This window comes from Staurois parvus, unplaced genomic scaffold, assembly GCF_062004578.1.
Source record: "Staurois parvus isolate SC_StPar_1 unplaced genomic scaffold, SC_StPar_1.0 ptg002469l, whole genome shotgun sequence".
Classification (NCBI taxonomy): Eukaryota; Metazoa; Chordata; class Amphibia; order Anura; family Ranidae; genus Staurois; species Staurois parvus.
Genome location: NW_028320265.1, coordinates 39839 through 64130, shown reverse-complemented (window position 1 = coordinate 64130; position 24292 = coordinate 39839). Strand labels below are relative to the sequence as shown.

The 24292-nt window shown below is 46.9% G+C and overlaps 2 protein-coding genes across 2 annotated transcripts in view; one reads left to right on the top strand and one right to left on the bottom strand.

Moving 5' to 3' along the window:
• The window catches only part of LOC149430754 (EF-hand calcium-binding domain-containing protein 12-like), a 30647-nt gene extending 13446 nt beyond the window's left edge, over window positions 1-17201 (bottom strand). Inside the window, 5 exon segments of the mRNA XM_089666013.1 lie at window positions 3147-3315; window positions 6268-6318; window positions 6320-6469; window positions 8274-9195; window positions 15748-17201. Of these exon segments, the coding sequence (XP_089522139.1) occupies window positions 3147-3315; window positions 6268-6318; window positions 6320-6469; window positions 8274-9086 (1183 nt within the window). The 5' untranslated portion in view covers window positions 9087-9195; window positions 15748-17201.
• Window positions 17202-18772: 1571 nt separating this feature from the next.
• LOC149430753 (nuclear receptor subfamily 2 group C member 2-like) overlaps window positions 18773-24292 on the top strand; it is a gene marked incomplete at its 3' end in the record, with an annotated part of 42703 nt that continues 37183 nt past the window's right edge. The window contains exon 1 of the mRNA XM_089666011.1: window positions 18773-18966. The remainder of the gene's footprint in view (window positions 18967-24292) is intronic.

The following is a 24292-nucleotide window of genomic DNA, read 5'->3' as shown; positions in this document are numbered from 1 at the left end:
ACACTGGACTTCAAGCATCTTGCAGTGTGTGCCTCTCCATTCTTCCTCCATACTCGGGGTCCTTGGGCCTCTCCATTCTTCCTCCATACTCGGGGTCCTTGGGCCTCTCCATTCTTCCTCCATACTCGGGGTCCTTGGGCCTCTCCATTCTTCCTCCATACTCGGGGTCCTTGGGCCTCTCCATTCTTCCTCCATACTCGGGGTCCTTGGGCCTCTCCATTCTTCCTCCATACTCGGGGTCCTTGGGCCTCTCCATTCTTCCTCCATACTCCGGGTCCTTGTGCCTCTCCATTCTTCCTCCATACTACGGGTCCTTGGGCCTCTCCATTCTTCCTCCATACTCGGGGTCCTTGGGCCTCTCCATTCTTCCTCCATACTCGGGGTCCTTGGGCCTCTCCATTCTTCCTCCATACTCGGGGTCCTTGGGCCTCTCCATTCTTCCTCCATACTCGGGGTCCTTGGGCCTCTCCATTCTTCCTCCATACTCGGGGTCCTTGGGCCTCTCCATTCTTCCTCCATACTCGGGGTCCTTGGGCCTCTCCATTCTTCCTCCATACTCGGGGTCCTTGGGCCTCTCCATTCTTCCTCCATACTCGGGGTCCTTGGGCCTCTCCATTCTTCCTCCATACTTGGGGTCCTTGGGCCTCTCCATTCTTCCTCCATACTACGGGTCCTTGTGCCTCTCCATTCTTCCTCCATACTACGGGTCCTTGTGCCTCTCCATTCTTCCTCCATACTCGGGGTCCTTGGGCCTCTCCATTCTTCCTCCATACTCGGGGTCCTTGGGCCTCTCCATTCTTCCTCCATACTCGGGGTCCTTGGGCCTCTCCATTCTTCCTCCATACTCGGGGTCCTTGGGCCTCTCCATTCTTCCTCCATACTCGGGGTCCTTGGGCCTCTCCATTCTTCCTCCATACTCGGGGTCCTTGGGCCTCTCCATTCTTCCTCCATACTCGGGGTCCTTGGGCCTCTCCATTCTTCCTCCATACTCGGGGTCCTTGGGCCTCTCCATTCTTCCTCCATACTCGGGGTCCTTGGTTTCCAAATGACATGCAAAAGTTGCTCTCATTAGAAAAGAGGACTTTGGACCACTGAGCAACATACCAGGTCTGTTTTTCTTTAGCCCAGGTAAGACGCTTCTGACGTTGTTTGTTGTTCAGGAGCGGCTTGACAAGAGGAATACGACATTTGAAGCCCATGTCCAGGATCCATCTGTGTGTGGTGGCTCTTGATGCACTGACTCCAGCCTCAGTCCACTCCTTGTGAAAGTCCCCAACACTTTTGAATGGCCTTTTCCTGACAATCCTCTCCAGGCTGCGGTCATCCCTGCTGCTTGTGCACCTTTTTCTTCCACACTTTTCCCTTCCTCATAACTTTCTATTATTGTGCTTTGATACAGCACTTTGGGAACATCCAACTTCTTCTGCAATTCCCTTTTGAGGCTTTCCCTCCTTATGGAGGGTGTCAGTGATGGTGTCAGGTCAGCAGTCTTTCCCATGATTGTGATTCCTACTGAACCAGACTGAGCGACCATTGAATGGCTCAGGAACCCTTTGCAGGTGTTATGGCTTAATTATCTGATTAGAGTGGGACACTTTGAGCCGAGAATATTCCACCTTTTCACAATATTCTCATTTTCTGAGATTGTGGATTTGGGGTTTTCATGAGCTGTAAGCCATAATCATCACAATGATGACAAATCACGGCTTGAACTATCTTGCTTTGCATGTAATGAGTCTCATATATTAGTTTCACCTTTAAGTTGCTGCACTGAAATAAATGAACTTTTGCACCATATTCTCATTTTTCGAGTTTCACCTGTATAAGATCAGCCGTGATGTACTTCCACAGCCCGCACTACCCTTTGGCCACCACCAGAGGGAGATTCCACTCCAATCCCGCTGGTCGACCACACACTGGCAGATACAAATCTTATATACAATCTGGTGCACTTCTAAGGTCCCTCCAGCTATCCTACAGCTTGAGCCCCGGTGTTAATCACCCTTCCACTGTCCACACACCCCCACACCAGACACCACAAAAGGTATCCTGCCACCACCCAGCAGTTTATCCGCAGAACGGTCTGCTGAGACACCACACACAGATCTCCGTCTGGCCGATCTGTTACCTTTACAATCTGCATGCAATCTGCCCACACACAGTGCAATTGCATACAGATTGGCAATGAGCTTGACCGAGCGTTTTAAGGCACTACAATACAATACAATCTAATCTCTCCGGAGATATGAGCCCGAGCTTAAATACACAAAAGCCACTAATTCATTTTAAGATTTAATTTCCCGAAAGTGGGCAGTGCATAAAATATGTACAAAATATAAAAAGTTACAGAAATACAGAAAATACTAGAAGACACACAAATGACTATTCACTATAAAATAAAAAGGGAATAAAAGACAGAAGTAAAACTTTACCAGGATTTACCCTGCGACTGGAGCAAGTCAGAAAAGTCAGCAATCTGTTGGTCGATCAACCAGCTCCATACGAATCACAATGTCCCAATGCCCGGGTACTCCATTTATGGCGATATGGACGTAGGCGGGACATTAGTCCTCGGCCAATTGACCCTGGGGGTGTTCCTGCACCCGCCCACAGGATGTTCTGGGTGCTGACCTGCCCAAGTTCAATCAGGCCAAGACCGGCTTGAAACACCAAGTCGGGGATTGGATTTCTGACACCAGCGCATCAGTCCCATCGGGACAATACCAAACACTGTTCAACTGTCGCACTCCAGCGCCACCTAACCATTTCCTGCATTTTCCTGGCCTTCTACCTAAGCCGCAAATATGGTTGTCATACATCGGTGTGACGCACAGAGTGCCCTATCAGAAGGAAGTATTTCCATCTCTCTGCAACTAATATTTTAGCTTTTATGAGAGATTAAACATACCCCTTTGCTGTATGTAGACACTTTTAGCTCCCCAGACAGATCGGCGACCCCCTGCTGTCATGAAGCCGGAATGTCTCCAGCCATTTCCTTTAAACGCAGAAAAACTCCTAAACATCAGTTTATCAGCTGCAGTGTACATGAGCCCTAAATGGTGGAGGATGAGGATCAGCATTCTCCATCAGACCAGCATGTGTCCCCGTCCCCAATGTGTGCTCATAATTTATAGACCACACTGTACCTCCGGTCCCCGGACTGACAGACACGCCCCTCCTAGGTTCTCCCAGGTTCTTCTTCCAGCACAAGTGCCGTCCAACACAGAGCTCCTTATAGTTGATGCGATTCGGACGTTTGTTTCCGAGAGAGATGACCAAATCGTCAAACTGCAGATCGCTGATGGGAATATTGGTCTGGAAGAGAAGGGAAGCCGAAAAAAAAAAAAATGATGGCTGTCTAGTCCGATGCATAGATCTGAACAATATTTTGTAGACAATTTTCATTAAAACTGAAGTTGACATGTACTGGAGGCCAGGCGACCTTTTTGGGTGCGTGCGTGCACCCCCTGCTGCGATTGTACACAACACGGGTTAAGTCAATGGGTTTCAGCCAATGATTTTGGTGGAAACCTGCTGATCAGCTTTGTCCAATCACAGAACAGAGTCCTGTGTTTACAAAACACACAGAACTCTGTGTACACAGAACAGCCATCTGGCTGCTTCTTCTCTGTGCAAAGCAGGGAGAAAAAACAGCCTAATATGGAAGTAAAAGCAGCACATTACACGTTGTTAGGCACACAGTTAACCCCTTGATTGCCCCTTAATAACAATGTACAATATTGTACCCTATCACTATATTAGTGTCACTAGTGAGATCAATTTCAGTCAGTTAATGTCCTTCCCAGCCAGTGTCAGTTAGTGCCAGATTTCCCTCCACATTATCACAGTTACATGTTGTTAGGCACACAGTTAACCCCTTGATTGCTCCTTAATAACAGTGTACAATATTATACCCAATCACTGTATTAGTGTCAATAGCTAAATCAGTGTCAGTTAGTTAATGTCCTTCCCAGCCAGTCTGTTAGCGCCAGATTTCCCTCGAAATTATCACAGTTACACATCGTCAGGCACACAGTTAACCCCTTGATTGCCCCTTATTAACAATGTACAATATTGTACCCAATCACTGTATTAGTGTCAATAGCGAGATCAGTGTCAGACAGTTAATGTCCTTCCCAGCCAGTGTCAGTTAGTGCCAGATTTCCCTCCACATTATCACAGTCCACACATTACTACCAGTATAGCCTCTATAGCTGTTTAAATTGCAGTATATATACCATAGTTTGTAGGCGCAATAACTTTCACACAAAACTATCAATACACACTTCGTCCTCCTGCACACGGGATATTTTTACAGCGGCTGATTTTGGCTTTTGAGGTTTTTTCTACAACCAGTGAACCCCCCAGCATGTTATCCTATGTGTCCATACACACAGAGACTGGAATCAACGTTTTTTGGCTGGAAAGAAACCCAGGGATAGTGGGTTTCTAGAGGAGTTTTTTAGATGTAAAAACACTCTACCGCGCTTCTGGATGAAATGCAGAAAAACGCCGCTAATCGCAGCAAAATGCAGCTACACGCTAATGCAAAAACACTAAAAAAGCTTTAAAACTCCACATTTTTAACGTGACTTTACACAGCTAATGTTACCAGCGTTATCAAAGCGCCCCGTGTGCGTGGAGCCTTATTGGGATTTTTTTTTTTACCAAAGACATGTAGCAGAATACATTTTGGCCTGAATTTATGAAGAAATTGGATGGAAAGCCCTAGACTAGGGGTGTCAAACACCATTTCATCGCGGGCCGTATCAGCATTATGGTTGCCCTCAAAGGGCCGGTTGTATCTGTAAGACTAGATGTCCAGAGCATTCCACCTCCCCTTACATCAGATGTCAAGAATCCCACACCCTCCCTAAAATCACAGTGCACCCCCCTTGGGGACAGAGCTGGAAAGCAGAAAGTGCAGGGTCTGGAGGAGGACCAGAGGAGGAGTGGAGTCAGTTACCAGAGTCTGCTGAATCCAGGGGAGGCAGAGATGACAGCGGTGCTGCAGCTGCACTGAAAGGTGCAGGATTTGGCAGAGGAGTTCTATTCTCCTCTCTGCTGCTGAGACAAGGTGGGGGTGGAGACAAGGAGGTACCTGCAGGAGAGGTTCAAGGGCCACATGAAATGGCCTGGGAGGCTGGATTCGGCTCGCTGGACTTGTGTTTGACACCTGTAGGCTAGATGATGCTGGACGTCCACCAGCCAGAAAATGAGGTGGAGCTCTATCTGACTTGCTGCAGCTTCTAATGCACATTGTGAGAAGCTCCCAGTGTGCAGTGAAATCAAATTAAGTAATTTCAGTCCAGGAGAGGAGCCGGTACACCTGTGCAAGACTGAAGGGGAGGAGCTGGTACACCTGTCCAAGACTGGAGGGGAGGAGCCGGTACACCTGTGCAAGACTGAAGGGGAGGAGCCGGTACACCTGTCCAAGACTGGAGGGGAGGAGCCGGTACACCTGTGCAAGACTGAAGGGGAGGAGCCGGTACACCTGTGCAAGACTGGAGGGGAGGAGCCGGTACACCTGTGCAAGACTGAAGGGGAGGAGCCGGTACACCTGTGCAAGACTGAAGGGGAGGAGCCGGTACACCTGTGCAAGACTGAAGGGGAGGAGCCGGTACACCTGTGCAAGACTGAAGGGGAGGAGCCGGTACACCTGTGCAAGACTGAAGGGGAGGAGCCGGTACACCTGTGCAAGACTGAAGGGGAGGAGCCGGTACACCTGTGCAAGACTGAAGGGGAGGAGCCGGTACACCTGTGCAAGACTGAAGGGGAGGAGCCGGTACATCTGTGCAAGAATGGAGGAGCCAGTACACCTTAAAAATACTGAAGGGGAGGAGCCGGTACACCTGTGCAAGACTGGAGGGAAGGAGCCGGTACACCTGTTTAAGACTGAAGGGGAGGAGCCGGTACACCTGTGCAAGACTGAAGGGGAGGAGCCGGTACACCTGTGCAAGACTGAAGGGGAGGAGCCGGTACATCTGTGCAAGACTGAAGGGGAAGAGCCGGTACATCTGTGCAAGACTGAAGGGGAGGAGCTGGAACACCTGTGCAAGACTGAAGGGGAGGAGCCGGTACACCTGTGCAAGACTGAAGGGGAGGAGCCGGTACACCTGTGCAAGCCTGAAGGGGAGGAGCCAGTACACCTGAGCAAGACTGGAGGGGAGGAGCCGGTACACCTGAGCGAGCCTGAAGGGGAGGCCGGGAGTCAGATGTAAATGGAATAAAAATACAAAGTAACCATAATACATTCTGGATTGTCACCTCTTTGCGGATGGACTTCAGATCCTTGCTGGAGATCTCCTTCCTCTTTTCTCTTGTCTGTTTGGTTGTAAAGGTCGACAAGTCGAAGGCGGCTCTGATGCAGATAACTGTCCAGGATGGCGAGAGCTTCGGGGTCGGGCTGTTGGATGGACGGTGTGACCGCACTGAGCTGGGAGCTCCTGGGAACGCTGCGCTCCACTTCCTGCAGGATCAAAAGAAGAATTTTGAAATAATTCGAGGCAGACACACAACCTCAGGAGGCGCCAATTACTAAAAGGAAGCAATCTGGAATCTGATTGGCTGCTGTGAGCAACACAGATATTTTGCTTTCAGTTACTTTTGAATGACAAGGCTAAACAGAGCAAATGAAGGAAATATCAAAGTTGATTTAATTGGATATGTTTTATAACAGAAAGTAGAAAATATTGGGGGGTTTTCCAATTTTTTTTCTTCCAAATCGTCCTTTTTTTGTTTATAATAAAAAAAAACCAGTGGTGATCAAATACCACCAAAAGAAAGCCCTGTTTGGGTTAAAAAAAATGATATAAATTTCACTTGGGTAGTGTTGCATGACTGAGCGATTGCCAGTAAAAGTAGCACAGTGCTAAATAGCAAAAAATGGCCTGGTCATAAAAGGGGTAAAACCTTCGGCAGGGCAAACGCCTCTCAGCTCCAGTCTTGGAGTGCTGAAACCTTGAACTGACTCTGCAGCTATTGAGCTAATATGGAGGCTGTGGGACAGATGTTATCGGATATCTGCCATTACTTTCACTCCCCTAGTGCCTAACTCCTTAGGATGGCCATACACTATACAACTTTCTTTAGAAAATTGCTTTAGATTTACCAAAAACCATATAATGTGAGGTCAAAACCTAAACAACACTTTCTATCTATCCATCTATCCATCCATCCATCTATCTATTTATTATCTATCTATCTATCTATTATCTATCTATCTATCTATCTATCTATCTATCTATCTATTATCTATCTATCTCTCTATCTATCATCTATCTATTAATCTATCTATCTATCTATCTATCTATCTATTATCTATCCATTATCTATCTATCTATCTATCTATCTATCTATCTATCTATTATCTATCTATCTATCTATCTATCTATCTATCTATTATCTATCTATCTATTATCTATCTATCTATCTATCTATCTATCTATCTATCTATTTATTATCTATTATCTATCTATTATCTATCTATCTATCCACTTGTATCCAACCCTTGGCGATTGCATGGACCGTCACTCGTAAGCGACTTTTCCATGAATTCTCTTAGCAATTATTTTACAGGGTAGGTTGCCGGGTCTTTCCCCAACCCCCACCATGCAGGTTAATTGGCTCCTGTCTAAACTAGGACAATTTAGACAGGAGCCAATTAACCTAGCAGCATGTCTTTGTAGTGTGGGAGAAAACCGGAGTACCCGGAGGAAACCCACACAAGCACAGGGAGAACATGCAAACTCCATGCAGGAGGCGCCATGGTTGGGAATTGAACGCATGACCAGGGGCGGACTGACAACTCATGGGGCCCCCGGGCAATAGGGGATCATGGGGCTCCTGTGTCCTTGCCCAAACTAAAAAAAAAAACCTATGAAAAAGGTACCAGGGGTATCTCATGGGGCCCCCTACTCACCCCTGGCCCTCGGGCAGTGCCCGAGTTTCCAAATGGTCAGTCCGCCCCTGCCCATGACCCATTTACTGCAAGGCAGACGTACTAACCACTAAGCGACTGTGCCGCCCCAAGCAACACTTTCATTTGTATTCAATTAGGCGGGCCCTTCTGCTATATAGTTGAAGGTAAATCTAAAGAAAATTGGGCAGAAATTGGACAGAAAATTGTAAAGTATATGGCCAGCCTTACTCGAGTCCCGCAAAAATCCAACAGCAAGCCCCAACCCGTTTTACAAACCCGATATTCTGTAATTTACAATTGGTAGGCCTTTTGATTCTGTCTGTCAGAAGGAAAGAAATCAACAAAAACTTACAGAACCGGCCATATCTTGATGGGTCTGCTGCGACATCTGACTTTTTAAACGCCTCTCGGCCATTTTATCTTGCACCCGTGTCTCTAATGCGGTCAGGTTTGGTTTTCCTTGCAGCCACCTCTCTACATCCCCCATACTGTCCAGTTGTGCCCTTAGTTGCTTTCTTTCCGATATCCATTTGGAAATGTTCTGCTCACCCTCCCTTGTCCCCAGGATCTTCTCACCCTCCCTGGTCCCCAGGATCTTCTCACCCTCCCTGGTCCCCAGGATCTTCTCACCCTCCCTGGTCCCCAGGATCTTCTCACCCTCCCTGGTCCTCAGGATCTTCTCACCCTCCCTGGTCCCCAGGATCTTCTCACCCTCCCTGGTCCCCAGGATCTTCTCACCCTCCCTGGTCCCCAGGATCTTCTCACCCTCCCTGGTCCCCAGGATCTTCTCACCCTCCCTGGTCCCCAGGATCTTCTCACCCTCCCTGGTCCCCAGGATCTTCTCACCCTCCCTGGTCCTCAGGATCTTCTCACCCTCCCTGGTCCCCAGGATCTTCTCACCCCCCCTGGTCCCCTGGATCTGCTCATCCCTTGGTTTAGCGGTGACTCTCAAAGCTTCTATTGACTTTCCTGCGCGATTCAAAGGGTCAGACTCTACTTTCTGCATTGGAGGGGCAATGATGCGCCGGGTCCGTGACTTCGGTGGTTCAAAAGTTCTACAAGCCACCTTGAAGAAGAGCGTCTGGGAGAGATCCCGCTGCTTGTATTTCTTGATATCATTGTCGGAGGATTGGAGGACATCCTGGAAGTTCACTTCTTTAGCCATCGCTACATTTAATGTTGGTGGTGCCCAATAATGAAGACTGCGCCAGGCTCCTCGTGGGCAGGGCTAAAGGTGGGGATACAGTGGCAGCATGACCTCTGTTCTCTGGTGGCTGCAAGAGAAAGAGTTTGGACTTAAAGGACCACTAAATCTCGAATCCTTATTCAGTTCTCATTCTTAACTGCTTAGGGGGGACCACCTACCGTAGGTTTACTGCGGCAGAGCGTCCTTGCTGTGTATTAGAGGGTAGGTGGCGTGCACAGGCACACCCTACGTCCTGGCTGTACTGTCATTCGCTACAGAACAAGCCGATCAGTTGGTCCTGGCCAATGCTTTATGGCCCGGGGCCTACTGGTCGGCTGAGCAAATGAAAATAGAGCTCTATGTTGGTAAACAACACAGAGCTCTCTACAGAATGCAGCAATGTGGCTTTTCTTTTTTCTACCTGGAAAGCAGGGAGCTAAAACAGTCACATTGCTTAGTAAAAGCAGCACACATTACTCACTTTACAACTTGCTAAGCATACAGTTAACCCTTTGATTGGCCTTAGATGTTAACCCCTTCCCAACCAATGTCATTAGTACAGTGACAGTGTATATTATTAACACTGTATTAGTGTCAGTGATGAAGTCAGTGGCATTCAGTTCCAACAAAGTGTCAGTTAGTGTCGGATTGCCCACCACACTATCACAGTCCCACTATAAATTGCTGATCGCCACCATTACTCGTATAAAAAAATAAATAAAATTAAAATTCCAGTGTATATACCATCGTTTGTAGATGCTATAACTTTCACGCAAACCAATCAATATACACTATTGTTTTTTTTTTACGAAAGACATGTAGCAGAATACATTTTGGCCTAAATTTATGAAGAAATTGGATTTTTTTATTGTTTTTTTTTTATAACAGAAAATAGAAAATATCATTTTTTTTCAAGATTTTCTGTCTTTTTCACACACACACATAAACTCAGCGGCAGCAAAACACCACCATATGAAAGCTTTATTTGTGTGAAAAAATAGATATAAATTCCATTTGGATAAAGTGTTGCATAACTGCACAATTGTCGGTTAAAGTAGCACAGTGCTGAATAGCAAAAAAATGCCCTGGTTATGAAGGGGGTAACACCTTCCACATGTGGTTGATCTGCTTATATTTTGCCTTCCCTGGTTCCTCCATTTCCCCTTCATCAATATTACATATTTAATTATATATATATATTTTTTTATATGTTTTATAGCAGAAAAGTAAAGGTTTTTTCCCCCAAAATTTTCTGTCCTTTTTTTGTTTATAGAATAAAAAATAAAAAACCCCGGTGGTGATCAAATATCACCAGAAGAAAGCTCTATTTGTGTGAAAAAAAATGATAAAAATGTCTTTTGGTTACAGCGTTGTATGACAGGGCAATTGCCAGTTAAAGTAGCGCAGTGCCGAGTAGCACAACAAAAAAAACGGCCTGGTCATGAAGGGGGTAAAACCTTTCCGGAGCCGAAGTGGCTAAAGATGAACTCCAAGCAGGCAATATTTATATTGATTCAGTAGGAGCAATCGAACTCTGTATACGAGGTGGAGAGCATGACATCACCGCTCCTACTTTTCACTTCCTCCAATCACAGAATGCTTTGAAGATGTTAGCATCTAGCCATTACCTCTCATGCTTTAAGCTGGCCATACATAGAGAGATTTCTGTTCAAACTCGTAATATAAAAAAAAAAAATTGTATGAACGTTCTTTCTTGCTATTATTGCTAAATCCCTTTTCTCATCAGTAGTATGTAGCAGTCTTGTGACTTCTATCAGTGTCCAACTGAGCACTGGTTAATCTTTCAGGAGGTTTCATTCTGCTCTGACTGTTCTGCGAGACTGCATAACCCCTGACCCTCTGTCTAGCCAGTGCTGATTGGCCCTGTGCTGATCGCATGCACACTCCCAAACAAAAAAAAAACAAATCTTTAGCAATACACACTAAACTGAGCATGTGCAGAGTGACTCCTAGAGCTCTGTACCATCAGCAGATGGATTGGAAACAGTAGAAGAAGGGGAGGATCAGAGAAGACAGGATCAAACAGCCTTTTTACACAATGTGGATGATTAACCCCTTAGGTTCCACAGTGACTATGACAAGCATGCGTCACTGCATCTACGGACTGATTGGACTGATGTAAGCTAGTAACGCTTTTACTTTGTTCGAAAGCCCAAATTTGGCTCAGACCTGCTATCAGTACGGAATCCAGGGCCGTGGATAAGGGGGTACCACTACTCCTCCTGTACGGGGCCCAGGCCAGCAGAGGGGCCCAGCCAGCTGGGCGAATCAGATGTGGGCAGGAAGGGTAATTGGCATGGCGGGGGGCAATTACTGAAACCGATCCCCTGTACGGCTCTCTCTGCAGCAACTGAAAGCTGGTTTCTTCCCCTCTCCCTCTTTCTGCCTTTCAGCTGCAGCAGCGGATCATACCTTTCCCCCTGCTGCCCAGGCCCCCCAGTGTGCCCCCCGCAGTGCTGCTGGCGTCCCTCCTCTCCTTCGCACCGGCAGCTGGAAGCATGCAAAAGGATCCTTTAGGACGGAGGGTGGGGGAAGGGTCTGCTATATATGTCACATTTACCAACCCTTTCCTGAATGAATGAACACAATGAGAAATTGTTACCAATCAATCACTGTGTTCATTCATAACTGAAGCATAGTAAACTGTGTTTTTTTTTTGTGGTTATGGGGGGTTGTCAGGTTGACTATATGGGGCCCCCGTGGTTTGGAGGGCCCTGTCAGGTTGGCTGTATGGGGCCCCGTGGTTTCTAACAGCAGCCCTGACGGAATCCCAGACGTATTAACAGATTTAATTACGTGATTTCTCCCAAACACATACCACATTCACAGTTAGGATTCATTCACGTGCAGCTAGGGAACAGTAAAACCAGGTGGTTGAGCTGCAATTATACCGCTTTCTGACAGAGCCAATACCTCCCTTCTATCACTCTAGTCCTATCACAAATACACATCAGCATGGAACCCTGATGGGATTGGCTGCCCTAGAGTGCAAATAGCAAGTTACCAATAACCACTAAGGCCTGTTGCACACTGCAGCTTGAAAAAGGCCAATGCAGCATTTTTTTTTTTTTAAATGCACCCTATTGTTTACAATGTGCCTGTACACACAGATGAGTAAACAAGGGCTGTGTATTCTTGAGTAAAAATAGAAAAATGTGCCTTCCTGGTGAACATTTGAGCTCACGCATATGAGCAGAAATATCAATGGATTTTGCTAAGAATATATTGTATGGACGAATGCACGCAAACGTGCGCAAATACGCAAACACCTGAAATTATGTCCAGAAATGCCGATAATAAAGAACAACATACACCGATCAGCCATAACATTATGACCACCCACCTAACATTGAGTAGGTCCCCCTTTTGGTGCCATAACAGCCCTGACCCCCCAAGACATGGACTCCACTAGACCTCTGAAGGCATGCTGTGGTATCTGCTGCTAAGCTGTCAGTAGCAGATCTTTTAAGTCCTGTGCAAGGTGCAGCCTCCATGGATCGGACTTGTTTTTCCAGCACATCCCACAGATGCTCGATTGAATTGAGATTGGGAGAATTTGGAGGCCAAGTCAACACCTTGAACCTGTTGTGTTCCTCAAACCATCCTTGAACCATTGTTGTAGTGGGACAGGGCGCATTATCCTGATGAAAGAGGCCACCGCCATCAGGGAATATCGTTTCCATAGAGGGGTGTACTTGGCCACCAACAACACACGCACCCCACCATCTACATGATGTAAAAGAAAATGTCATTCATCAGACCAGGCCACCCTCTTCCGTTGCTCCATGATCCAGTTCCGAGGCCCACGTGCCCGTTGTATGTGCTTTTGGCTGAGGACACGGGTCAGCAGGGGCACTCTGATTGGTCTGCAGGTACACAGCCCCCCCCCCCCCATACACAACAGACTGCGATGTTCTGTGTGTTCTGAGAACTTTCTATCAAAACTAGACATGTGCGCTTCGTTTCGTTCTAAATCTACATTTGGATGAATCTTTTGTTACTCAAACATTCAGATGTCTCCAAATTTACCAATTACAATAGTAACAAACCCAAAAAACTAAAAGAAATTCGGACGAAATTTGACTCAAGTTTGAATCGAATTAGAAAAGAATAGAATTAACAATAAAAGAAAAGGAAAGAAAAAAGTAAAGAATAGAATAGAATACAATATAAGCCTAGATTCACATATGTGCAGTGCAGTATGTCACATGCAGGGGCAGACTGACAACTCATGGGGCCCCCGGGCAATAGGGGATCATGGGCCCCTGTGTCCTTGCCCAAACTCAAAAAAGCCTATGAAAAAGGTACCAGGGGCATCTCATTGGGCCCCCTACTGACCCCGGGCCCGCGAGCAGTGCCCAAGTTTCCAAATGGTCAGTCCGCCCCTGATCACATGTGATTCACACAGGAACCGCACTGCATTCCTGTGCAAATCACATGTGATTTGTGTGCGGTGCGATCGGAGTTGTACACTTTGTATGGCTCTAATTGCATCGCACCCGCACCAAAAACGTTCAGGACCCTTTTTTGGGTCCGCACTAGAATCGGATCGCATGGGTATTCACACCTATCCGATCCGATTCTGCACATCGTACTGCATTTTGAGGACCGATTTTGGGGGGGTTGTTAACATACACACCTGCAGTAGTTTGCATGAACGGGGTGCGATTCTGATGCGATGTGGAATTTGCACTGAAAACGCAGCGAATTCCGCACCGCATCAGTGTGAACCCGGGCTAAAAGAAAAGAATAGATTAGAATAGAAAGAATACACAGTAACAGTCTTCCAAAATTTAAATTTTCAAATAGAATAAATTTGAATAGAATAGATTAGAATAGAGTACAAAACAATAGAACAGAATAGAATAAACAGTATAATAGAATTCAAAAGAATAGAATAAACAGTATATTAGAATTCAAAAGAATAGAATAGAATAAACAATATATTAGAATTCAAAAGAATAGAATAAAGTAGAAAGAATGTAAAAGTCTTCCAAAAGTCGAATCTGTAACAGAAGAAATTGGAATAGATCCGAAAAGAATAGAAAACAAGACAATAAAATAAAATAGAAAGAATATAATTATCTTCCGTAATTAAAAAAAAAAAAAGAAGAATAAATTTGAACTCGAACGCCGAATCAAATTTTCTGAATTTGAATTGAATTAGAAAACTAAATGAACTGAATTCTGAAAACGAATGAAATGACATGAAATTATGTAAATAACTGATCGAAACAATTGTTTTCGCTCTGCGTATGTCTAATCAAAACCAGTATTCCATTTTTCAGTAGCTCTTCTACACAGGCCAGCCATCGCTCCCCACCTCCATCAATGATCCTCGGCCACCCATCACCCTGCCACCGGTTCTCCTTCCTTGGCCCACTCGTTGTCGGTCCTGACCCACAAGAGCTGCAATCTTGGAGTTGCTCTGACCCAATCGTCTAGACCAGGGGTGGGCAATCTTTTTGACTTGAGGGCCGCAATGGGTTCATATATTGGACCCGGGGGCCGGACCAAGAGTAGATGAATGATGTGTATGTGTCATCCATAGTAAGTATAGTAATATTCCCCCATAGTAAGCATAGTAATTAATCCCCCATATAGTAATTCATCCCCCATATAGTAATTCATCCCCCCTATAGTAATTCATCCCCCATAGTAATTCATCCCCCATATAGTAATTCATCCCCCATATAGTAATTCATCCTCCATAGTAATTCATCCCCCATATAGTAATTCATCCCCCCTATAGTAATTCATCCCCCCTATAGTAATTCATCCCCCCTATAGTAATTCACCCCCCTAGTAATTCATCCCCCCTATAGTAATTCATCCCCCATATTAAGTCCCAAGTCCCCCCTGTGTCAATTCACTTACCTTTGCTCCGCGCGTTCCTCTCGCCGTGTTCCCACGCCGTTCCGGTGTAGCATGAAAATCTGTCTCCTATGAGGATCTGTCCCCCTCGACGTATCTGCGCATGTGCCAGTTTCAGGCATTAGCAGCCGATCGGCGATCTCCGGCACATGCGCAGATATGTCGAGGGGGACAGATCCTCATAGGAGACAGATTTTCATGCTACACCGGTCTTCAGGGCGGACTGTGAGAGGAGCCTAGCGGGAGCCTAGCTCCGCGGGCCGGATTAAAAGGTCCGCCGGGCCGTAGTTTGCCCATTGCTGGTCTAGACATTGGCCCTTGTCAAATTAGTTCAAGTCCCATTTTTTCTGCTTTCAACGCATCAACTTCAGGGACAACATGTTCACTTGCTGGTTAATATACCCCACCCACTTTCAGATGCCGCTGTAACAAGATAATCAATGTCATTCACTTTTACCCGTCATAATGTTATGGCTGATCGGTGTAGATACAATGTAACATTTTATCTCTCACTACTTCAAATGGGAAATCGTTACAATGTATCCTTCAGCAGGAATAATGTCCACGTCAGCTTCTGTGGATAGAACAGACATCATTTTATTTGCCTACATTAACATCATCCACATATGACATCACACTGTGATAAACCCCGCCTCTTTATAATGAATGATATCAGAAGAATGAATTATTGATCAGACGTGACTGTGGAGGAAGGAAGGTGACTATAGCAGGATCTCAGACATACCTGCGCTGTCGGTGCAGCCATTCACTTCCTAATCCCTGCAGGCTTCTTGTTGTCTGGTTACCTTGGTGACAGCCCCGCCCACGCAGCACTGATTGGATGAGGCTTACATCCACATTTATCCCAAACACGCCCACCCTGACCTCCAGAGGTGACTACCCCAGAAGTGAGACCACCCACCACCATGGCTCTGATATTGGCTCACGAACTGAAAGCAAAAAAAAGTTACAAACTTTATTTTTTTTAAACTTTTTTTTTTTGCTTGTCACCAGAACAGGAATAGAGGGTAAATCTCCCATTGGGGACAATAGCTTTGGTGACAACCAGGGATTCCCTTACTTTTGAGGGAATTGCAATCACTTACTGTTTTGGCTATGGGACAGGACGAGAAGGGAAATCTCCCCAATGGGACACAGATGGCAAAAACAACTGTGCTGTCACCAGAACAGGAATAAAAGGGAAATCTTCCAATGCAACACTAGATGTGGTGACAGTAAGGAATTTCCCTCACTTTAGAGAGATTTCCTCTCCCTTCCTGTTTTGGCTATCGGACAGGAAGTGAAGGGAATTCTCCCCAGGGGGGACACAGATGGAAAAACAACTGTGTTGTCATCAGAAAGAAAAAAAAAGGAAGTCTTCCTAAGGCTGTGTTTCTCAACTCCAGTCCTCATGGACCCCCAACAGGTCATGTTTTCAGGATTTCCATTATTTTGCACAGGTGATTTGATCAGTTTCACTGCCTTAGTAATTACCACAGCTGTTTCATCTGAGGGAAATCCTGAAAACATGACCTGTTGGGGGTCCATGAGGACTGGAGTTGAGAAACACTGTCCTAAGGGGACACTAGTTCTGGTGATAACCAGGGATTCCCTCACTTTGGAGGGATTTCCTCTCACTTCCTGTTGTGGCTATGGGACAGGAAGTGAAGGGAGATCTACCCAATGAGACACAGATGGCAAAAAAAACCCTGTGTTGTCGTCAGACCAGGAATAAAAGGGAAATCTTCCAATGGGGACACTAGATGTGGCGACAGTAGGGAATTTCACTCACTTTGGAGGGATTTCATCTCACTTCCTGTTTTAGCTATCGAACTGGAAGTGAAGGGAAATCTCCCCAGGGGGACACAGATGGGAAAAAAACTGTGTTGTAAGCAGAACAGAAAAAAAAGGGAAGCTCTGGTAACAACCAAGGATTTTCTCACTTTGGAGGGATTTCCTCTCACTTCCTGTTTTGGCTATTGGACAGGAAGTGAAGGGAAATCTCCCCAATGGGACACAGATGGCAAAAAAAGTGTGTTGTCTCCAGAACAGGAAAAAAGGGGAAATCTAATGGGGACACTAGCTCTGGTCACAACCAGGGATTCCCTTACTTTGGAGGGAATTACATTCACTTGCTGTTTTAGCTATGGGATAGGAAGTGAAGGGAAATCTCCCCAATGGGGACACTGATGTTTAAAAAAAAAAAAAAAAAAAAGCCTGACAGGGGTTATAACCCTCCCTTACTTTATGTAAACTAAAAAAAAAGTTTTTTTTTTTTTTTTAGTTCTACTTTAAGTAAAATGGACATGTGCATATTATTTTTGATGGATTAGAACCCATTAGGTTTTTTATTGCCGTCTGTATCCTCGTTAGGGAGATTTACCTCTCTATTTGTCCTGTTTACCATTATCATCAAAATTGGAGGTAAAACAAAAATTCCAAATCTTGAGTTGTCACCAGAACAGGACTACAGGGGAAATCTTCCAATGGGGACACTAGCTCTGGTGACCAGGGAATCCCTCACTTTGGAAGGAATTACATTCACTTCCAGTTTTGGCTATGGAACAAGAAATGATGGGAATCTCCTCAATAGGACACAGATGGCAAAAATGAACCGGTGTTGTCACTAGAACAGGAATAAAGGGTAAATCTTCAAATGGGGACACTAATTGTGATGACAACCAGGGATCTCCCCACTTTGGAGGGATTTCCTCTCACTTCCTGTTTCAGCTATGGGACAGGAAATGAAGGGGAATCTCCCCAATGAGGACACAACTGTTTAAAAAAAAACCCTGTGTTGTCACCAGAACAGAAATAAAAGGGAAGTCTTCCAATGTGGACACTAGTTCTGGTGACAACCAGGGAATCCCTCACTTTGGGATGGAATTACATTCACTTCCTGTTTTGGCTATGGAACAAGAAGCGATGGGAATCTCCCCAATGGGATGCAAGATGGCAAAAAGAAAACTGTGCTGTCACTAAAACAGGAATAAAGGGTAAAACTTCAAATGGAGACACTAGTTATGATTCCCTCATTTTGGAGGGATTTCCTCTCCCTTCCTATTTAGGCTATATAACAAGAAGTGAAGGAAAATCTCCCCAATGGGGACACAATTATTTTAAAAAAAATCCTGTGTTGTCTCCAGAACAGAGATAAAAGGGAAGTCTTCTAATGGGACACTAGCTCTGGTGACAACCAGGAAATCCCTCACTTTGGAGGAAATTAGAGTCACTTCCTGTTTTGGCTATGGAACAGGAAGTGAAGGGAATCTCCCCAATGGTTCACTGCAAAAATAAAACGGTGTTCCTAGAACAGGGATAAAAGGGTAAATCTTCAAATGGGGACACTAATTATGACGACAACCAGGGATCTCCCCACTTTGGATTGGAGGGATTTCCTCCCACTTCCTGTTTCAGCTATAGGACAGGAAGTGAAGAAAAATCTCCCCAACGTGGACAAGGATGCTGAAAAACAACAGACTGTTGTTACAACCCCTCTTACCCTACCCACAATTAAAGTTGCCTTTAGATCATTTTTATTCATATGTAATTAATATTAACCATCGTGCGCGTCATCAGGGGGTGTGCCCGTGTCTCATTGTGAGACTCATTGTCTTTGTCTCACAGCGATCATGTCTAATAAAGTTTACACGAAAAAAAGGGGCTCCAGCCGTGGGAGGAGCCCGTCTGAAGCTCAATCACGCCCCCCCATCCCGCCTCGCCCTATCCACAACCACGAGTGGGTTACGTCACCGCCGCCCGCGCGCGCAGTGCGAGAGGGAAGAGGAAACAGCGGCGGGGGCGAAGAGGAGCGCGGGGTCACGACCTCTGACCTCTCACAGAAGAGCCGGAAAATTACCGAGAAGCGCCGACAGGAGCGGGGAAGAGAGAGCGGCGGAGGACAGCGGAGGCCGCCGGGAAGCTCAGAGGATGCGGCTGTGACTGGAACCTCCGCCGGGCAGAGGTAAGGCCGGAACTCCCGGGGCCTCGTCCTCACACCGCGCCAAAATCCTTCTCCGCCGCTGCAGCACCGAACCCGCTCGGCCTCCGTCACCCGCCGCTCCCTGCCACCACTACCGCCGCAGCTCCTTCCCGCCTGGCAGCTCGCCAGCCGCCGCCATGTTCCCTCCCTTAGTAACGGGCTGCCTTTATTTATTTATTTTGTGACGGGCTTGGCTCGTCCAATCAGCTCTTAAGGATCGGGAGCAGGGCGGTGGCAGCTGTCAGGACTGACGGGACGGAGAGCCAATCAGCTGACCGAGGGGGCGTGGAGGTCAGGATGCGACGCCACTGCTTTGTCGCCATCTAGTGTCAGAGGCGTGTACTGCAGCCTAATGCGGCTCACGGATACCCAATAACCTCAGGTGACCTGCAGAGGGGGATATGTGCAGCTGGGGGGCGGGGCTGACTGCCAGGGGCGTGGCTGGCTGCCAGGCAAATTTTGCCTAATTTAACCACTTCAAGACCAGGTCTTTTCTGACACCTTTTGTTCACATTTAAAAAAAAAAAATGCTAGAGAATTACTTAGAACTCCCAAATATTATATATATTTGTTAAAGCAAAGGCCCTAGAGAATAAAATGGTGGGTGTCGCAATTTTTTGGGGGAAATAATATTCTTTAATCAATTTTAATGCACAAAACACAATATAATACCCAATTGCTTGGTCAAATATAAAAGATGATGTTACGCCGAGTAAATAGATACCAAACATGCCACACTTTAAAATTGCGCAGGTGCGTGAAAAGACAACAGACTACGATACTTAAAAATCTCCATAGGCGTCGTTTGAAAAGGTTTTTACAGGTTACCAGTTGAGAGTGACAGAGGAGATCTGGTGGTGGAATTATTGCTCTCGCTATAATGTTCGCGGCGATACCTCACATGTGTGGTGCAAACTCCGTTTACTTCTGCGTGCGCGTCCTATGTACGCGTCTACCATTGCGCATGGGGGGGGGGACGACAGGGGTGCTTTACATTTTTTTTTTTTTTTTTTAATTCTTTGTCATATTTATTGCTATTACAAGGGATGTTTATATTCCTTGTAATAGAAATAAAAGTGATAAAAAGGGGACGTTGTAAAAATTGAAAAATTTTTTTATATTACATTTTCTATTTTTACAACGTCCCCTTTTGTCCGGACACCCCCCCCCCCCCTTCCTTCCTGCCCAGGCCAATTTTCAGCTTTCACGATCACACTTTGAATGACAATTGCGCGGTCATGCAACGCTGTACCCATATGAATTTTTTGCATTTTTTTGAGACAGATAAAGCTTTATTTTGGTGGTATTTATTCACGGCTGGGATTTTTTTTTTTTGCTATGTAAATAAAAGCAGTCCAAAAATTTAGAAAAAAAGTGTTTTTCTTATAACATTTTGCAAATAAATAATATTTTATCATAAATCTTGGCTAAAATTTATTCCGTTATCTTTTTAGTAAAAAAAATAAAAAATAACCCAAATTAGTTTTAAAACCAAAAATTATAATTTTTAAACTTTTTTTTTATTTTTTTATATTATTATTTATGTTTTTACATACTGTCACCCTAGCAGTAGTATCACCATGGTGACACTGTACTACTTGTGGGGGGTGATGAAGATTTTTATTTTTTTTTTACACCGATTGCTTTTACACCCATAAAGGCTGTAGAAGCAATCATTTCTCCTCTCTGGCTGCATTCTTGCAGCCATTGAGAACTACTGAGTGACCTGTGATTGGTCACAGCTTGTCACATGGTACAAGGCTGTTGTGAATAGCCCTGTACCATGTGACCTCTGTGATTGCTGTGCTGCGCGCTCCCAGAGAGTGTGCACAAGCAGGGGGTGGGGAGGCCATTTATAAACTGCCACCTGACCCTGCACTGCCACCATCCGGCCGTTTATATACAACGGCTGGACGGGAAGTGGTTAAAACATCACAGCACCCCGCCTCGTTACTCCTCTCAGGAACATTCAGCCCCGATGCAAGCAGTGGGTGTCAGTCTGGGGAAGTGAGAATTCATAGGCATGCATAGCTACTGCCCACACTTAATGCTGAGCCTCGATAATTGAAAGAACTGAAATCCATCGAATGAAAGAGGTAGGGACGGGACAGTCAGGCTGAGGAGGAAAGAGCTAAATGATGTTGGACGTCCTCCAGCCAGGATATTAGGCGGAGCTCTATTTGACTTGCCGCAGCTTCTAATGCACATTGTGAGAAGCTCACAGTGTGCATTGACATCAGAGGAAGCCATTTCAGTCCAGGGGAGGAGCCACTACAGCTGTGTGAGACTGGAGGTGAGGAGCCGCTGCAGCGGTGCGAGACTGGAGGGGAGGAGCCGCTACAGCGGTGCGAGACTGGAGGGAGGAGCCGCTACAGCGGTGCGAGACTGAAGGGGAGGAGCCGCTACAGCTGTGCGAGACTGAAGGGGAAGAGCCGCTACAGTAGTGCGAGACTGAAGGGGAGGAGTCGGTACACCTTTGCGAGACTGAAGGGGAGGAGCCGCTACAGCTGTGCGAGACTGGAGGGGTGGAGCCGCTACAGCTGTGCGAGACTGGAGGGGTGGAGCCGCTACAGCGGTGCGAGACTGAAGGGGAGGAGCCGCTACAGCGTTGCGAGACTGAAGGGGAGGAGCCGGTACACCTTTGCGAGACTGGAGGGGTGGAGCCGCTACAGCGGTGCGAGACTGGAGGGGTGGAGCCGCTACAGCGGTGCGAGACTGAAGGGGAGGAGCCGGTACACCTGTGCGAGACTGAAGGGGAGGAGCCGGTACACCTGTGCGAGACTGAAGGGGAGGAGCCGCTACAGCTGTGCGAGACTGGAGGGGAGGAGCCGCTACAGCTGTGCGAGACTGGAGGGGTGGAGCCGCTACAGCGGTGCGAGACTGAAGGGGAGGAGCCGCTACAGCGGTGCGAGACTGAAGGGGAGGAGCCGCTACAGCGGTGCGAGACTGAAGGGGAGGAGCCGGTACACCTGTGCGAGACTGAAGGGGAGGAGCCGCTACAGCGGTGCGAGACTGAAGGGGAGGAGCCGCTACAGCGGTGCGAGACTGGAGGGGTGGAGCCGCTACAGCGGTGCGAGACTGAAGGGGAGGAGCCGCTACAGCGGTGCGAGACTGAAGGGGAGGAGCCGCTACAGCGGTGCGAGACTGAAGGGGAGGCGCCGGTACACCTGTGCGAGACTGAAGGGGAGGAGCCGCTACAGCGGTGCGAGACTGAAGGGGAGGAGCCGCTACAGCGGTGCGAGACTGAAGGGGAGGAACCGGTACATCTGTGCGAGACTGAAGGGGAGGAGCCGGTACATCTGTGCGAGGCTGGAGGGGAGGAGCCGGTACATCTGTGCGAGGCTGGAGGGGAGGAGCCGGTACACCTGTGCGAGACTGGAGGGGAGGAGCCGGTACACCTGTGCGAGACTGGAGGGGAGGAGCCGGTACACCTGTGCGAGACTGAAGGGGAGGAGCCGGTACACCTGTGCGAGACTGAAGGGGAGGAGCCGGTACACCTGTGCGAGACTGGAGGGGAGGAGCCGGTACACCTGTGCGAGACTGGAGGGGAGGAGCCGGTACACCTGTGCAAGACTGGAGGTCGGATTTATTGCGCCTGTATTGTTTAAAAAAAAAAAAAAAAATAGACGCTCCCCTTTAATAAGAGACACACTGAGCTCACCAATCCAGGCAAACAAGATCTTCTTTTTTTTTTAGCACAACATAATCCCAGCTAGACAAGGGAGCTCCATCACCCACACAGATTTCTCTTGTAATTTACATTCGGAGATTTCCCAGAGATGAGATTCTGATTCCAATTTTCGGAGTTTGAACGTCATCCGCGTTGCGCTGAGCGCGGCTGAAGAGTATGTGCAGTAATGAGGCGTCTCTTCTGGATGAGGGAGTTTGTGCCGCTCTCCTGCCTATAATTAGACTCTTCTGGATGTGTGGGAACGTCCCTCAGGTTTTATTAGGGGGCCGCCAGTGCGATCGCTGGTGGAGATACACGTCCCTCATTACATAGATGTTCATCTCTCCCCTAAGCGCTCCCACTGATGCCCTACATTGCCGGGCTTCAAACATTTGCATGTGCGTTGTGTTCGTTCGTGGTTTGCATAATGTGTTCATTTCGTCAAAGCCGAATACTGACAGCCACAGAGTATTATAATACGGACATTATTAACCTCTTCACTGCCGGCGCCTCCCGGCTCTTTAACCACTTCCAGTCTGGACACTTTCACCCCCTTCCAGTCTGGACGCTTCCCCCCCCCCCCCTTCCAGTCCGGACGCTTTCCCCCCCCTTCCAGTCCGGACGCTTCCCCCCCCCCCCTTCCAGTCCGGACGCTTCCCCCCCCCCCCCTTCCAGTCCGGACGCTTCCCCCCCCCCCCCTTCCAGTCCGGACGCTTCCCCCCCCCCCCCTTCCAGTCCGGACGCTTCCCCCCCCCCCCTTCCAGTCCGGACGCTTCCCCCCCCCCCTTCCAGTCCGGACGCTTTCCCCCTCTTCCAGTCCGGACACTTTCCCACCCTCTTCCAGTCCGGACGCTTTCACCCCCCTTCCAGTCCGGACGCTTTCCCCCCCTTCCAGTCCGGACGCTTTCCCACCCTCTTCCAGTCCGGACGCTTTCACCCCCCTTCTAGTCCAGGCCAATTTTCAGCTTTCAGCACTGTCGCACTTTGACAATTGCGCGGTCATGCAACGCTGTACCCATATGAATTTTTTTTGCATTTTTTGACAGATAAAACTTTATTTTGGTGGTATTTATTCACCGCTGGGGAAAAGTCCAAACATTTTGAAAAAATTTCTTCATACATCTTGGCCACAATTTATTCAGTTATCCTTTTTAGTAAAAAAAAAAATAACTCAAATTAGTTTATAACCAAAAATAATAATCTTTCTAAATTTTTTTTTTTTTTTTTTTTTAATTTTTTTTATATTATTCATTTAATTTTTTTACATACTGTCACCCTAGAAGTACAGTGACACGGTACTACTTGTGGGGGGTGATGAATAAATATATTTTATATATATATATATATATATATATATTTTTTTTTTACACTGATTGCTTTTACACCCATAAAGGCTGTAAAAGCAATCATTTCTCCTCACTGGCTGCATTCTTGCAGCCATTGAGAAATACTGAGTGAGCTGTGATTGGTCACAGCTTCTCACATGGTACAAGGCTGTTGTGAATGGCCCTGTACCATGTGACCTCTGTGATCATTCACAGATTTCACATGTAGTAAGCAATGATGTCAGGAAGTGCCCGATCACTCAAATTTGATGGTCGCACAAAAAACGCCTGTTTCTGTAACCCACTAATTTTA